Below are 16,017 nucleotides of genomic sequence, written 5' to 3'. Positions count from 1 at the left end.
GCCAAATGAGTACAATAGATAAAAAAAATAGGTTATTTTTTTCCTGCTGATAATAGGAAAACTTCATAAACTAAAAGACAAATATTCTTCTCAAAAAAATTATACATAATACAACAAGGCCTGAAATAAAAGCATATGATAAATTACAGCTTTTTGGACATCCGAAAAACCTAGGGTTACTTGCCCATTTTGCAAAAGCTTGGGTTGCTAGCCTTTAAGATCATAAACTCTTCTTAAAGCCAAAGCCCCTGCTTTATGAAAGTGTGACTATGCTTTTACCAACCCTCCTTGAGCATTTCAATTCTCGAGTCACTATTGCTAGTGTTGTTAGGGTTAGTACCCTAAAATCCTATTATACAATGCTGTGTGATATAATGTATGACATTATGTTATAAATAATTAAGTTGTTTTATTATCTAAAATAATGGTAATATGAATATTTGCACATTATTATATAGTCCTTGAGATGCATAGTATGTGATTTAGTCAAAGAAGATATAAATCACAAGTTCTTTATAAACTCAAACCTTAATTCATAGTCGGTGATGAAATTGGGCATTTCATCTGTGAAGACCATAACGTGTCAACTAAGATGGTTTGTCTTGATCATAGAAGTGGAGACTTCTAGTTGATATATGTTGATGTGACTTAAGTGTATAAGACATATTGAACTGGACCACTGTAAGATTAATTATTCTATTAACGATTGTCAACTAAATAATAAATCTCACGACTTTCATTTACATAAACTCTCAATCCTGAGAGGATAGTGAACCCGATCATGAAATGTAGGTTGCTTTGATATATTAGAAGTGAGATCTAATTCAATAGTCAAAACCTTAGTATGTTGGGCAGCCACATGTAGTGCTAAAGGAACACATATTCTCAAAATGGAATTCATAGTCTCTTTGTAGAGATATAAAATATTCCCTTGAGATAAGTTTAATAAGTTTGGTTATTCAGAGTGTTAGGTCTAACCACTTTAGTAAAGAGTTACTAAAGTTTATATTTTATGAAATTTGATTTCATAAATATATATGAATAACTTAAAGAATTAAACCGGATACTCAAGGATCAAGAAGTAGTAATTTTCAAAGTGGTAGTTATATATTATGACTTTATATTATTACGAATATTTTCATGAATGAATTAACTATTTAGATAATAAAGTCTTGGGATTTAATCTATATATAAAAGAATAGGTGAAGCAGAGAGAGTGTGAAATTGAATTCCAAATTAAAACTCTAATTTTGTGCCATGTGTCTAGAATATGAAATTGAAGTTGAATTTTGCATCATGTGGCTAAATGTATGTGGGCTCATTCTTATTAAAACCACTTCTATGTATTGGGTCAAGTGAGTTACTATGCTAATTAAGTTTTTTCTTGATTTTGTAGTCAAACGTGAAAACTAAAGAGATTAATATCGGTGATAAGAACTTGGTTTGGGTACATTGCATAATTTCCAAAAAGATAGCAAAGCCAGAGTTTGCATCTTTGTTATAAATTGCTTACAAAGTTTGCATCTTTACATTTGCACTGAGTTTCGGATTAAAGTGCTTTCTTCTTGGTTCTGACACTGAGTTTTGTTTACTATTCACTTACAAAGTTTGCATCTTTACATTTGTTATAAATTGCTAATATGTGATTAGATGCACATTATGCCTAAAATTCACTATCCTTATATTTGGCTTTTTGTTTAGGTTGGGCACCTATAACAATGAAGAAAGCACTTCTTGGTTTTGACACTGAGTTTTGTTTACTATTCACTTACAAAGTTTGCATCTTTACATTTGTTATAAATTGCTAATATGTGATTAGATGCACATTATGCCTAAAATTCACTATCCTTATATTTGGCTTTTTGTTCAGGTTGGGCACCTATAACAATGAAGAAAGCACTGCTGTGAACCGATGTATGATACTTTTTGTAGGCTACAAAGGAACTTAGTGATCAATGGAATCTCATGTGAATTGGAGAGGACTCGGCTGTAGATGTCTGGATGGCAGATGTGAGTCACTACATTTTTAAAATGTTCAGTGAAGGTAAAGGTTATGAACAATGTAAATTTTCCGGAGAGAGATTTATTATTCTATATTTACGCAAGTTTGGTCGCCTTCTTGGAGTGGATCACTTCACCCTGTCTTTCTACTGGAATTTTTTATTCAAATTATTATAATTTAATTCGAAATTTTATTTGAATTTTCCTATTGTTGTTACTATCATATATTATCATTCCAATTGTTTAATTAGAATCTGAAATTGCAGTCCAATTTTACTATACACGTGTACAATCTAATTATTTTTAATTTTGCTGTCATGTGCAGAAGCCAATGAGATGAAATTAATAACACATTAAACACTCATGCTTTGGAAATTGGTAGTACCAATCTAAATCCATTGGACTTGCTTGCTTCGTGATAATACAACTATGAAGGATATATAAAACCACGCACAAACCCATCTCTCTATAAAAAGAGATTGGAGAGAATTTTTGTTATCAGCCATGGAACTTCAGAGGTTTTTTCTTCACACAAATGCCTATCATGTTACAAAATGACCCATCGTAAAACTACAAAATGAGTACAACTCTGAGGGGTTTTTTTTTTTTTTTTTTTTTTTAAATTTTAAATTTTTTAAGCTGCAAAAATTTCAATCACCAATAGAGATTGAAGATTCAAAAGCGTGAATGGATCTTTTGGATAAACATTGTCACCAAGGTTCATCTTTCTGTGTAAAATATATATACTGCTAAGTTTTGTTAATGAAATTTTTTGGTTAATAATATGAATTTAGACTTAACTGAGCCTTTTAAACATAAATAAATTCATGATTAATAATATATCGATTCCCGTGCGGTAGCACGGGGCTACATACTAGTTTTATTAATAAAGCTTAGAGTGCAATTATATTTATATAGTGGTATTAAATATAATTAATGGTAACTTTGGACTTGTCAAGAGTTGACAGATAAGCCCGAAGTCCATTGGAGCTAAAGCTTCATTTGTCCCTTTGGTCTCATCCCAAGCCACACACTAAAGCCCAATTAGGCTGGTCCAAAAGGCTAGCCCCATTAGATAATCAATTGTTTATTTAATAAGAGTTATTAAATAAAGTAACTGCTTTTGACAGTTAAAAAATGTACGTACGATTAAAAGAGAAATATACAGTTTTCTCAAAACACATTCTCTCTTGAACAAGTGTGTACATAACTGATTGAGAGACTACACATCTTGGACATATTTGGAATTGGGATGAAGATTAAAGGTCTTCCCAAGTTCGACCTTCTTTTGTTTTGAATTTCACTGCATCAAGGTATGCCTTTCTATTCTTTGTTTCTAAAATTCTAAATATTCCATGTTATCTCACATGAATGAAGTAGATCCTTTTATTACTTCCATTGTGGGTTTTGTATGAGATGCAAAACCAGTTTTTCCAACAAGTGTTACATAGTTGCTCCCAATTTCTACATCACAATTTAGTTTAAGAGAAATGCTATGTTCACAACTTTTTCACAACAAATCTTAAGTGGTAGATTATTATTAACTATTATGGGTAGGTAAAAAAGTAATTTAAGTTGTAGATTCAAATTAAAACCAATAACAAATTACCAATTATAACTTGTTGTGAAAATATTGTGGATGTAGCACTTTCCTTTAATTTCATCCTCCATCACAAGACTAAGACAATTATCATTTAAGTCAAATAAATTTAACAGCTACAATCAAAATGAGAAGATAGACCTAAATGAAAATATATATCATGATAAGTTATCTTAATCACATATGATGAATATATTTAAATCAAGTTAGTTCATATAATCAAAATATTTTTTTTCTCATCTAGTCAATTTGTAAATTATAAAGTACCATTTAAATGATATTGATCACAAATAATATTCTCTAAACATTTTAGATCAATCTAAAAAGAGTTTAAATTAGGATTTTTTGTTCAATAATAGTTTAAATCACAAGTAGCTACCATTTAAATGATTTTTTTGCTTATTTTTGGTAGCTTATTTGCATAATATGAGACCCAAAAAAAAAAAAAAAAAATCTAAAAGCTAACTTATTTCCAAATGAATGAAAATTAAATTATTTGAAATAAAGCTAAAACAAAAAGTAATGTGGAACCCATAAATTATAGATAATTTAAGCAAAAAACTAGCTTTTAATTATTAGTTGCCAAATGCACAATAATCAACTTAAATTATTAACATCATTTTACATAACTAAACTTATATAAGTCAATATAAGAAAAGTATAAAATGAAAAAATATATCTTACTTTAATTGATGACAAGCACAATAAGGATCTCTTACTCTAGACAATGAAATCTGCAATTGTCCTTAAAAGTAAAGAAAAAAAATATTTATAGTTATATATATATATATATATATATATAGTTGGGTATTGTTTTCTTTTGGAAGGCAAGCACGCGGTTCTCTTTTATGAAAAGCCAATGAATGGATTGTCGTGTTTTTTGGACTACCCATAGGGGCATGGGCTTTCTTTAGTTCTTCCTCTTTAGTTGACCCAGTCAAAACTGTGTTTAAATATGAGAATTATCGTAATTTTATGTAAGAATTATCTAATTTTCAAACTCCGCTTATACAGAAAAAAAAAAAAAAAAAAATTGTTTTTTATTTAATATACAATAAGCAATCATTATAAAAGCGAAACACTATAAATTGAAAATTTTATTTTAGCATCATAATTCATACAAGGATGAACTTTCTATTCCCATGAAGAAAAGTTAAAGGTTGAAAGTAACCCTCTAACCTTTATAGCCTAGGCAAATGACCATTGAGATTATCTAGAAAGAGCTGAATCTAACCTTTGAAGCCTTTAAACTATACTAGTAAAGTATTCTATCATAGAAAAATTGCACTAAAATAAATAGTGAGAAACGTTTCCCTCAAGGGTCTCTTATGTACCAATATCGGTAGTGGTAGGTATGTTACGTTTCAAATTAAACATAGAAGATTTTCTTTAAAATACAATTAGTTTTGATTTATAAATCCATACATGGGCTAGTAGTATGTTGGTTCAAGCATCCAAAATAGAACAAATCTCACAAATAATATGACAAGATTCAATGAAAATGAAAATTTCATTAGGAATATTTATTTATAAGTTATTAGACAACGAAAAAATAAGCACTCTATGGTGTTGGGTCCCTTCATGATGATGAATTCCTAAACAATTTTTACAATGATCAGATAAAAGACATAAAATTGAGGTGAGCTCGATCACTATCTTTTGTTGCAATAAAGTTTAGAAGTGTTAATTGGTATGAAATAAAAGCGTGCATGACTGGAATTTCAATACTTTTCGGTCATCATGCTTACTCGTGAGAAGTAAAGCAATGCAAGATAGGAAATGAAGAAGAAAACTTAGAGAATAGAAACGATTCCAATGGAAATGAGAAATTCTATTATTGCTTATTTATACCATAACTACCTCCGTATAATGTGGAATGGATTAACAAACTCTGATTCAATCATTCTAGATCACTGACACGTGTACAGACTCTATCCTTCTGAGCTAACTTATGCTACCTGCAGTTTTGCCTATTATAAATATACTACAGGTCGTTTACCAGCTGCTTTATCACCAGCTTCAGCAGCTCTGTCATCAGCATTACCATCTTGTGCCTGAACCTTTACCTCAGCCTTTACAACTCACATTTCTTCATAATTTTCGGAACTATCTGATTGACTTGGAGACCTGGCTAGGGGGGAAGAATGTCTCTATGGAAAAAGAGATTCGTGGAGGCGATTGACTTGGAGACCTGGCTGGTGGGAAGATTGTGTCTATGGAACAAAAGAATCGTGGAGATGGCTGGTTAGGTTCTGAACTAGAATCACTTTCAATGTTGTGAGTACAATTTTCCCTCTGTGAAAAATCTTCTTTTCCCTCTTGGATTTGACTAATATTAGTGATTTATGTTTCAGATTCACTGACGGGCAGATTATTTGCAAAACAAGAAGTCCAGACCCTTCAAATAGGTCCTGCGGGCCTCTTTTTTACTGGGGATCAGACTGGTTTGCTGATAGTGTATACATGGCTAGCAGACTAATGGCTGAGACGTGCCCAAGACTAGTAAAAGCATGGTTTTTATTAGTTATGGAAAACAATGTACAGTATTTTGAGTACATTTCCAATGTACAGTAATGCGTATTTTGAATAAATTTTCCAATGTACAGTATTTTGAGTTTAGAAATTCATGTTATTATGAACATTGAGGATAAAACAATGTAGTGCTGTTATTTCATTATATACCCTAAGGCAAGGGTGAGGTTTTTCCATCTTGAATTTACTGTCTTAGTAGTTTTTGTCTACTGCCCCTACAGGTGAACAAAGTTATAAAATAAAGTGGGATTTGATGATATTCAGATCTCCTTCTACTCACTTTATTAGATGTTTTTGAGGTCTACTAAGAGGTTCAGAATTCCATTTTCTAGCCATTGCTCAGTTTAGAGAACTTTTGCAAATAACACTGAAGAAATGTATTTCAACAACAAACCATATGCCTTGAACTAGATCCTTATTTCTTATTAGATCACATGAATATAATTTCTTAGTCAATTACACTTTCTTTTACAAATTTTTTCTTTCTATTAAAGAGATAGACCATAGAAAGTCATTCCACACTTCTAACACGTAGTGCTCTACTTGAGATTCTTGAATTAAATTCAATGGCAAGAATCATATGTAGAATTTAAGTTACAACATCTAAGAAACTATACCTAAGTTTTAGCCAGTACCAAAATTCATACACGTGGTCACATAATAGTACAAGAGTCTTGGTTGTTATTTGGGACGTCATACGTATAATAATATGGCACACTAGCTTGATAAGCTGGCCAAACCATTGATTGTATTCCATTGTGTTTGGGCTCTTGTTGTTTTTCCCCCTCAGAACTGATTGGTGAGAGACTCATTAACTCAGCAGATCCAACTTTCTTCCTCAGCAAAGATATCAAGTGGACTGAATCAATGTCATTCCCAACAACAACAATTTGACTGCTATCCTCACCTTGTAAAGATACTGATTCAACACCTTAAGCACCAAAAAGAAAGATAATTAATTTTAAATTCCTAAATGAAACTCTGTTGAGCTTAATTGAAGTAATTAAGAAAGTAAACAAGTACGTAAAGAGCATGTAAATTTGGTTCAATGTTAAAAATTGAAAGAAAAAAATGATTACCTTGTACGCCAACTGCAATCTGCAGGGCCTTGGTCCGAGCATTCTTTTTGCCATTATTTAAGTTCACCCGGATCACTACCTTTTGCTGCAATAAAGTTAATAAGTGGCAGTTAGTATTACATTACATAACATGATTGGAATTTGGAAGTTCAATAAGGAACAGAACTTCTAAACCATTGTTGAGCATGGTATTCAACATTACCTTCATTTTCTTCGTCAGAGAGATCAAATTCTTATCAGGGAGGAGCAGGGTGATGTTTTAGATAGCTTATAATTTCTGGGTGTCGAAGCTTGATATGACAAACAAGCTGAACGGGAGGGACATATATATATAGGATTAAGTTTCCACTAGTGACTGAGATTACCAACATTTTGTTTGTCCTCTCTAGCTCTCCATAAAGTTTTGGGTCCTACTACTATAAGTGGCTTTCACATTCACACGGTTTCTTTATGAAACCCAAATGACGCGGGCAGCGTAGGCTTTTTACTCGTAGTTGACCCCGGTCAAATATAAATAATTTTTTTAATAAAGATGACAATTTTATTTTAAAAACAAATATGTCCAAAAAGTGTGGATTCTAGTCAATTTAATTATTAAAATTTTTAATAGTTAAATAAAATATTTGGGGTCTATCTTCGTCTATTTCAAAAAAATTGATTGGTGTTTTGGTTTAACAATAAAAAGTTATCATCAAAAGCATATATTACCTAATAAAAATACAAAAAGTAACGAGGATAAAGAAACTTTTAGGATTACAAGAAATTTCTATTTGCATGATTGCATTTGCCAATAGACATGAATTCAGAAACGGCGGATTATCTTCCATTCCAATTCATGCCTCTTGTTGGGTAGAAGCATAACAGGATAATTATTTCACTTGAAATTTTATTTTATTATGATCAAATATAAAAATTGTAATTTTATTTTATTTCCTCGATATACCTTATTTTGACACTACATATACCCTTAAGTATGTAATATATAATTTAAACTATAAAAGTGGGTTCCAGTTAACTCTATTGGTAAAGTCTCTAATGGTTGTATAAGATATCTAGGGTTCAATAACTCTCTCTCAAAAAAAAAAAAAACTATAAAATGGATTCATTGTAAATAATAAGTATATATGATAAGGGTAAATTTTACACTTCCCTAATACATTTTTTATTTCTAATCAAAAGGTGACTGTATCACCTTGAACAGTATTAGGCAACATCGGAAAATAAATTTTATCATTTTACATGATAACCCATTTTCTCTTTTTTCTTTTTTAATTTTAATTTTTTCAGTTGTTATTCTGGGAAAATAATAACAAACTCTTATATGACAAGAATTTTATAATATTTGTTAACAATTGAAGTTACATTGACCAGAGAAACCATAATAGACATTTGAGATACCATTGAAGACTCCTATAATTTTGTGTATCGTCCATAGTTATTTACCAAAAAATAAAAAATCGTCCTTAGCCTAACCCTTTTTTTTTTTTTTTTTTTGAGAAGCAATACTACCAACAAATTTACTTTTATTAGATATCATCAAAATTAATCATGTAAAATGTTGTAACAACTTCTTGGGTAACTAATCTGCCAACCTTATGAAAAATTAAGTCAAAAGTTACAAGCTTTCAAGACAAATGACCGTACTAAAGCAAAAGCACCTTTTTTTTTTTCTTTTTTTTTCTTTTTTAATTTTTAATGTAAAAGACTACTTCCTAAAGCAAAAACACTTGATTATATAGGAAAACAGTTGAAACGATTGAAACACCAATTATTGGACGTGTTCAACCTAGTTCCTACTCGTTTGATTGATTTTCCGATTTGGAACCTTACTCTTTTTCATTTATTTGAACAACACTTCAATATATATAAGTAAAGATATCCTGTGAGAGAACATGAGCTTCTACCATGTGATGCATTTTTTGAGATTTTATTAATTTAAGTTTTTACCTTAACAAAAGATTGCATTTATATCAAAAAATTAATTCATTGAATTAGTTAAATGAGTAAATGCATATATTTATTATATATAGGTACTCTCAGAGTATTATAAATGCGTACTCTCCCCTTCTCACGTGAATGGTAGGTCTCACCATGAATTTAATTAATGAGACTCACTATTTATGTGAGAAGATGGAATACGCATTTATGGTACTCCGAGAGTACACAATAATTTTCCTTCATATATATGAATTATCTATAGTTATGCATTAATTATCTAATAGAATAAATACATTTATTTTGCTATATTAATTATTTTTAGTGCACTAATTATTTAAGTATAATGAAATTCTTTATCATTTTTCTAAGATTTATAGGAGAAACAATTGATTTGAATTGTGGTATTCTTGCTCAAACTTAATTATTTCAGCATTTGAAATAAAGTCTAACAAAAGAAAAAATAAATTTAATAACACACAATCAAGAATATATATATATATATATATATAATAATGGAAGGACATTTTTATTTTTATTTTATCAAAACGATATTTGCATTCTTGAATAGGCATGGAGCATGCCTATCTATATTAGTCATTGTATCGTGTAATTTTCAAATTTGTAAACACATATTGTATGATCAAAATTATTATACCACATTTATTATAAAATAGAACACTAAATATTACAATTTTTTACAATGAGAATAATTAAAATATTGAAGGAAACTAATAACAAAATGTACAGCACATCATTGAAATGTTATTGTGAAAGAATTTTAACCCGATAAAGTAGTGAAAGAGCTTTAACTCAAAAATAATCAAACCTAGCTTTTCATGGCCATTTTGTGGAGCCACATCAATTGTTTAGCACAATCCCTAATTTAGAAACAAAATGGATAAACAAGCTTTAGGCTAAGAAATAAAAAGTTTCTCAAAAAAAAAAAAAAAAAAAGCTAAGAAATAAAAAAGAAATTGAATAAGAGGAAGGCAAACTATACTTATGTCAGTTGTTGCTTTCAGAAGCCAAAGTAATACTCCAATGTATTGATCAAGCAGGTGTCTTTTTTTGAATGCGATAAGTTGCATGTGGGTATAGGAATAGTCAAGTTCTATTCCAAATTGGCAAGAATTATTTTCTCTTATCTCAAGATATGTGTAACCTCTATATGCAATTATACAAACTTTTTTGAGTTTACACATTGTTGAGGGGAAAATTTTGATGTTCCCAAATAGAATATGGGGTAGCCAAGTCGAAACTCAACAATGGGCCTTTGAAATAAAGCGCAAAGGCTTTTGGTGTTGTGTAAGTCTGCCCAAGTAAGAGATAGAGGCTGCACTTTAACAAGAAGACAACAATAAAACACAATAAACACGATATTGTTGTTAGTTTATTATATTATTAGTCTTTTTACAGCATCATAGTTCAAATTAGTCTTCTAGCGGTACGGTATTATCTCCAGTGGTGGGGTAATTCCAGGTTAATAAGTGTGTTTACATGGTAAAAATCATATGTTTTCCTTATTATTATTAAGTCAACATAAGGGAAAACTTCCATAATTTCCAAAACATTATGACCTTCATCATAATAATACTAAACAAGGATTAAAGGCTTCATAGTTACAAATAAAAGAGGAAAAATAGGATGAAATAAAGGGAGAGAAAGATCCTAGCTCAATGCGGCAAGTATTAAACTAAGACTTTGGTGAGTATGTGTGCATAAGGCATGAATGAGGTAATGTGGGCTGTTTTAAGTGAGTGGAATGGGATTAGCACTGAGGTTAAAGCTTTTTGTGAGTGGTGGGCTGTTTATGACTAGTTGAGAGACATTTATGGGCTGTGATTGTGTGAAAGGGGGAAAAGAGTATTTGAGATTAGATGAGTGTGGGTTAAAGATGATGAGTGGTGAGCTTGAGGAAAGCTAAACGACGAGCAAAATAGTAAACAAACCAAGAGTTTCAGAGAGGGTAGTTGTCCTCTAGTGGGTTGAGGTGTTCATCTTTTTATAATGATGCTTTAGAGAAACATTAATTAACAAGAATCCAAAAATGTAGAACTACTCAGAGGTAGTGAATCAAGGTTAATCTTCTTGGGATTTTTGGTCAAAAGTAGGAGATTTACTTTAGGGGCTGCCTTGCCTCTTTGGGAATGATGAGATTTTAGAGTGCTTTGCATTAAATGCCAGGATTTCTGGGACTAAGCCTAATCAATGGGATTAAGGCATGTATCAGGAATGAATCTTAATGCTGCAACTGAGATTTGGTCCCCCAAGAAGTAAGATTCAACACCTCAAGCCAGATGTCAAACTCTAAGTCCACTTTAGGGGGTTTCGCTGGAGATCCCTTTATACCCTCCAAACCACATGTTCCCAAATTTTCCCCTTTACGATTCATGGGCTTGGCACATAAATCATGTTTTAAACGTTTTTAACATTTATAGCATCAATTTGTTGAGGTTTGGATAACTTGGTTTTAGCTCTCCTTCCACTGGAGGTACAATCTTAAGGAAGATGATGGAATTCCATCATCCTTCAGACTTCAGCTGATATGACAGCCCTCGGGCACTGTTTTCGTCAGGTAGAGGGTGACAGAAAACTAATGGGATAGCCCCTAGTTCATCCTCAAAGGCTTGGTTCTCTTGTAGGGGTCTCTAATTGTATTTTGGTTAGGGATGAACAAGGGCTAGTTGCCCACTTTCAAGCCTCTTGCTAGGGACCTTTTTCGGCTAGAACTTTGCTCCATTTTAGCAATTTTAGTTGGGCCACATGGCCCTTTCTTTGCTTGGACTTGTTCCCTACTTCATGAGATTCTTGGGCCTACAAAATGGGCATTAAAGACATACTTTACCATGAGTTTTTTACTCCTCATGGGCTTTAGTTGTTAGTAGAAATAAAATGAATCCATGAGCTTTTAATAAATATTTATGATTGATTTTGGGTATTAATTCCCATGGGCTTTAAATAACAACTTGTATAGTTTCTCGTAATTTTTACTATGGATTACTTTGTAAATGATATTTTCTTTGGGGCTATTTTAAATAGTGACCTTCAATATTGTTCTTGAGAATTATATTTACCATGGGTTTTAAATAAATATGGTAACAACCACTATAATGGAATAATGTGATGTTCTCATGGGTTTCTCTATAGATAATCATAATAATGGACTTGTAGGATGAATAATTACCATGAGTTTTGGGAATAAATATTATGAATGTTGTGATGTAAGATAGATAGTGAACATGAGTTTATAATATGAAATAGATAAATGTCATGGGTCTAATAATCATAACTTTTCATGGGCTTTTATAAGATGATTGCCATGGGTTTTGAGAATAGATAATTCATAAATTCCATGAACTTGTAATATTACAGTAATATGTTTAAGAATCTAGAGTATTGTTCATTATTGGACTTTTAAGTGAAATAATTATGATATAGTATTTTGTCAATCATTAAGAACCTTGGGCTTTTTATAGAATAGTGCCAAGTAGTTAGCTTAGGCTTTTAATAGCACCAATGTAAGTTGGGCATTTGATATTACCAATGAAAATTAGGCTTTGATATTGTTAATAAAAATTGAGCTTTGATGTTGCCAATGAAAATTGGGTTTTAAATATTGCTAGGAAAAACTGGGCTTTGATATTAACAATGAGAATTGGGTTTTAAATATTGCTAGCGAAAATTGGGCTTTGATATTACCAATGAGAATTGGGCTTTGATGTTGCCAATGAGAATTGGGTTTTAAATATTGTCAGCAAGAACTGGGTTTTGATATTGTCAATGAGAATTGAGCTTTGATGTTGTCAATAAAAATTGGGTTTTAAATATTGCCAGCGAGAACTAAGCTTTGATATTGCCAATGAGAATTGGGTTTTGATATTGTTAATGTGAATTGAGTTTTGGATAAATAAATTGCCTTGGGTTTAAATCATGGGCTTTGATTATGGATTTGAATTCCATTGATAAAATTGTTTTGCCATGGATTTGAATCATGAGCTTTTCAAATATTGTCAAGCATAAGTATTCTTGGGCTTTAAATAGAATAGGATATGTTTATTGGGTTCATAGGGCCGGTTTTGGGCTTAGCTAAATAATGATAATAAAATTGGATAAAATATGAGTTTTTGGGCTTTCTTTGTGATATTTTATATCATAACCCAATTTAGATAATGAGATATGAAACATTTGTGGTTAACATAATAATAGAGCAAAAAATATTTGGGAAAACCCAATAACTTATTAGTGATGTTTGAAAATAAATAGGTGGTACTCAAATAAAATTAGGTGTAAAAAAAAAAAAAAAGTACCCTAACACACATAACACAATTACTAATATTGTCTGACAGTTAAACTTAAAATATATATGATACGTAAAACAATATGGTTATAAAATATAGACGTATTCTATCGAGCCTTGATTTGCTTGCCAAAATACCAATTTGAATACTAAAAAGCAAAAAATTGTACTTTTGACATTTAAAAAAAAAAAAAAAAGAAGGAATTACATTAAATTAATTAATTAATTTGTCCCAATTGAATGTTTGATAAATTAATTTAATGGTTCGGAGACCCCAAATCTTAAAATTACCTTAGTTGGACTCACTTTGACAAAATTTGACCAAACTAGTCAACAATAAAATTAGCCCGATATTCAACCTGTCACCAAATTCCATCTTATTTTGACCTAATCTACCATTTAAAACAATTTGGCTAAGTTTGACCAACCCTAATTGAGGCTTAACCTGGGTTTAACCAAAATTCCTACCATCTAATCGTGATAGATTTATACTCATATGAAAGATTATAAAATTCCCCTTAAAATGACAGTTTACAAACGTAGTTCAAAAAAAAAAAAAAAATCTCAATAACATTGAATCTTTAGTTAAAAGACTTTTGTTTTTTTTTATTTTTATTTTAGGAAACAACTTGGCCGCTTGTGAAGAGTGTCATTATGTTTAATTTTGATTGAACTATAGTCAAATGACCACCAATTGACCCAAATGAGTTGTTGGAAAGGTCTTATGGCAAGCTTCGATTTGGTATGCTTGGATGGCAAAAACTTACTTAAATAAAAATAATTTACCAAAAATATTAAAATGAAAACTTTATGCATAAACTTGATTCTGGAGCCATCTTCCAAAGTCTCCAACTTGCCAAATTGGAAGATTGAGACAATAGAGTGGATATCTTTAGAAATTAGACATAGAACCTTTCCAAAGACACCTTACTTGGGCAAAATAGAGGCCGAAAAAGCAATAAACTCACAAAGTTAGAACAAATTGAACAAAATGCATTTTTTGGGTCCAAAACTGATTTTTTTGGGTGTCTTTGTGCAAAAATCTATTACGTTTTAGCCATGGATTACGTAAAAAGTTGATACTTTTATGAAGTACGATCAATTGTCTATGCCTTGGTACAATTCAAAACTAATTTTTTTGGGTGTCTATACAAAAAACTGTTATGTTTCAGTCATGGATTATGCAAAGAAAGATGATACTATTATGAAGTATGATCAATTGTTAATGTCTTGGAACAAACAACTCATCATAGTTATCTTCAGATTGAGATATATCGCATGCATAAGTTAGGCAAAAAGTCATCTTTATAAATTTTTGCGCTGACGAAAATAACAGTTGAGTTAGTTTGGCCCTTTGCCATTTGGGGTAAATTGGTTGACTTGACCCTATTTGGTTCATATATTTAAGGATAATGTAGCCCCTAGAACCTGCTATATTTGTCGAATTTGGAAAATAATTACTCTATGGTGATGGGTCCCTCAGATGGCCTAAACTGGCCTAGTTTCGGGTTGTACTTCTAATATTTTGTCTAATCTTTGAGTAACTAGGCCTTCTTTTAAAAGAAACAAATCTTTCAGAATGTTAATTTGCTAGATGATGAAAATAATCACTATAGTGATGGGTTCAAATCGCCTTAACTTGGCCTAGTTTCATGTCAATCTTGAGAAATTGGATTGCACTGGACTTTGTGGGCGGAGTTGATCACTCTTGTTGACTGGCCTAATGGTTATATCAGTGGGTGTTAGGCTGAACTTCATGAGCCTGAGTTAACTGATTTTTTGGGCTGACTTCTGTCAATTTTATGGCTAAGATAAGTAATTTCATAGCTCAAAGATGTGCCATAAGTGTTCTATTTGTTAAAATTGTTGTGTGATTGTGTGTGATAAGTGGGAGAATGAAAGAGGAGACACAGACAAATTTTTACGTGATTCGGCCTAATAGCTTACGTCAATAAAATAAATAAAAAAACTCTTGAATGACTACATATTGATATTAAGCATTTGTGTTAGTGTGTTACAATGAACTTAATGTAGGGTTTATATATTAGATAATACTTAACTAACCTAGGATTAAGATGCTTATTCTACAAGTATATGAGCCAACAATTGATTTGGGCCACTTGGGCCATATTATGTGTAACACAGCCTATAAAGTATAAAGTTTTAAGAGATGTTTCATTTCATTTAGTAGGTAACTTGAGATGGAATAATGATTGAATCTTCTTATCTTCTCTTTATTAGATGTTTTGAGGTCGACTTGGAGGTTTAATTAGAAGTCCATTTTCTAGCAATTGCTCATTTCAGAGAATTTCCATGGATGCCATTGAAGATATTTATTTCAAGGGTTGAGATTATTGAAGATATTTATTTCAACAACAAACCATATGCCTAGAACTCGATCCATGTTTTTTTTTTTTTTTTTTTTTTTTTTTTTTTTTTTTTTTTTTTTTACATTACCTGAATCTAATTTCTTATTCAATAACACTGTTTCTCTATAATTTTATTGTCACTTCATATCATGCTTTAAGAAAAAAATATATCTTTTCTATTGAATGAGAGAAACTATAGAA

The 16,017-nt window shown here is 30.9% G+C and overlaps 2 protein-coding genes across 2 annotated transcripts in view; both read right to left on the bottom strand.

Moving 5' to 3' along the window:
* The window catches only part of LOC126720744 (heavy metal-associated isoprenylated plant protein 46-like), a 53,026-nt gene that overhangs the window by 2,255 nt on the left and 34,754 nt on the right, over positions 1 to 16,017 (bottom strand). The gene's annotated exons all lie outside the window — the stretch shown is intronic.
* LOC126720748 (heavy metal-associated isoprenylated plant protein 47-like) lies at positions 6,514 to 7,581 on the bottom strand. The gene is made up of 3 exons (XM_050423539.1): positions 7,415 to 7,581; positions 7,213 to 7,297; positions 6,514 to 7,064 (listed from the first exon to the last, which is right to left on the bottom strand). Exons 1-3 carry the CDS (start codon positions 7,418 to 7,420, stop codon positions 6,787 to 6,789), a joined length of 369 nt encoding a protein of 122 aa, XP_050279496.1. The 5' UTR covers positions 7,421 to 7,581; the 3' UTR covers positions 6,514 to 6,786.

The sequence above is a fragment of the Quercus robur genome, chromosome 4, assembly GCF_932294415.1.
Source record: "Quercus robur chromosome 4, dhQueRobu3.1, whole genome shotgun sequence".
Taxonomy (NCBI): Eukaryota; Viridiplantae; Streptophyta; class Magnoliopsida; order Fagales; family Fagaceae; genus Quercus; species Quercus robur.
This window is presented reverse-complemented; position numbering and strand designations above follow the sequence as displayed.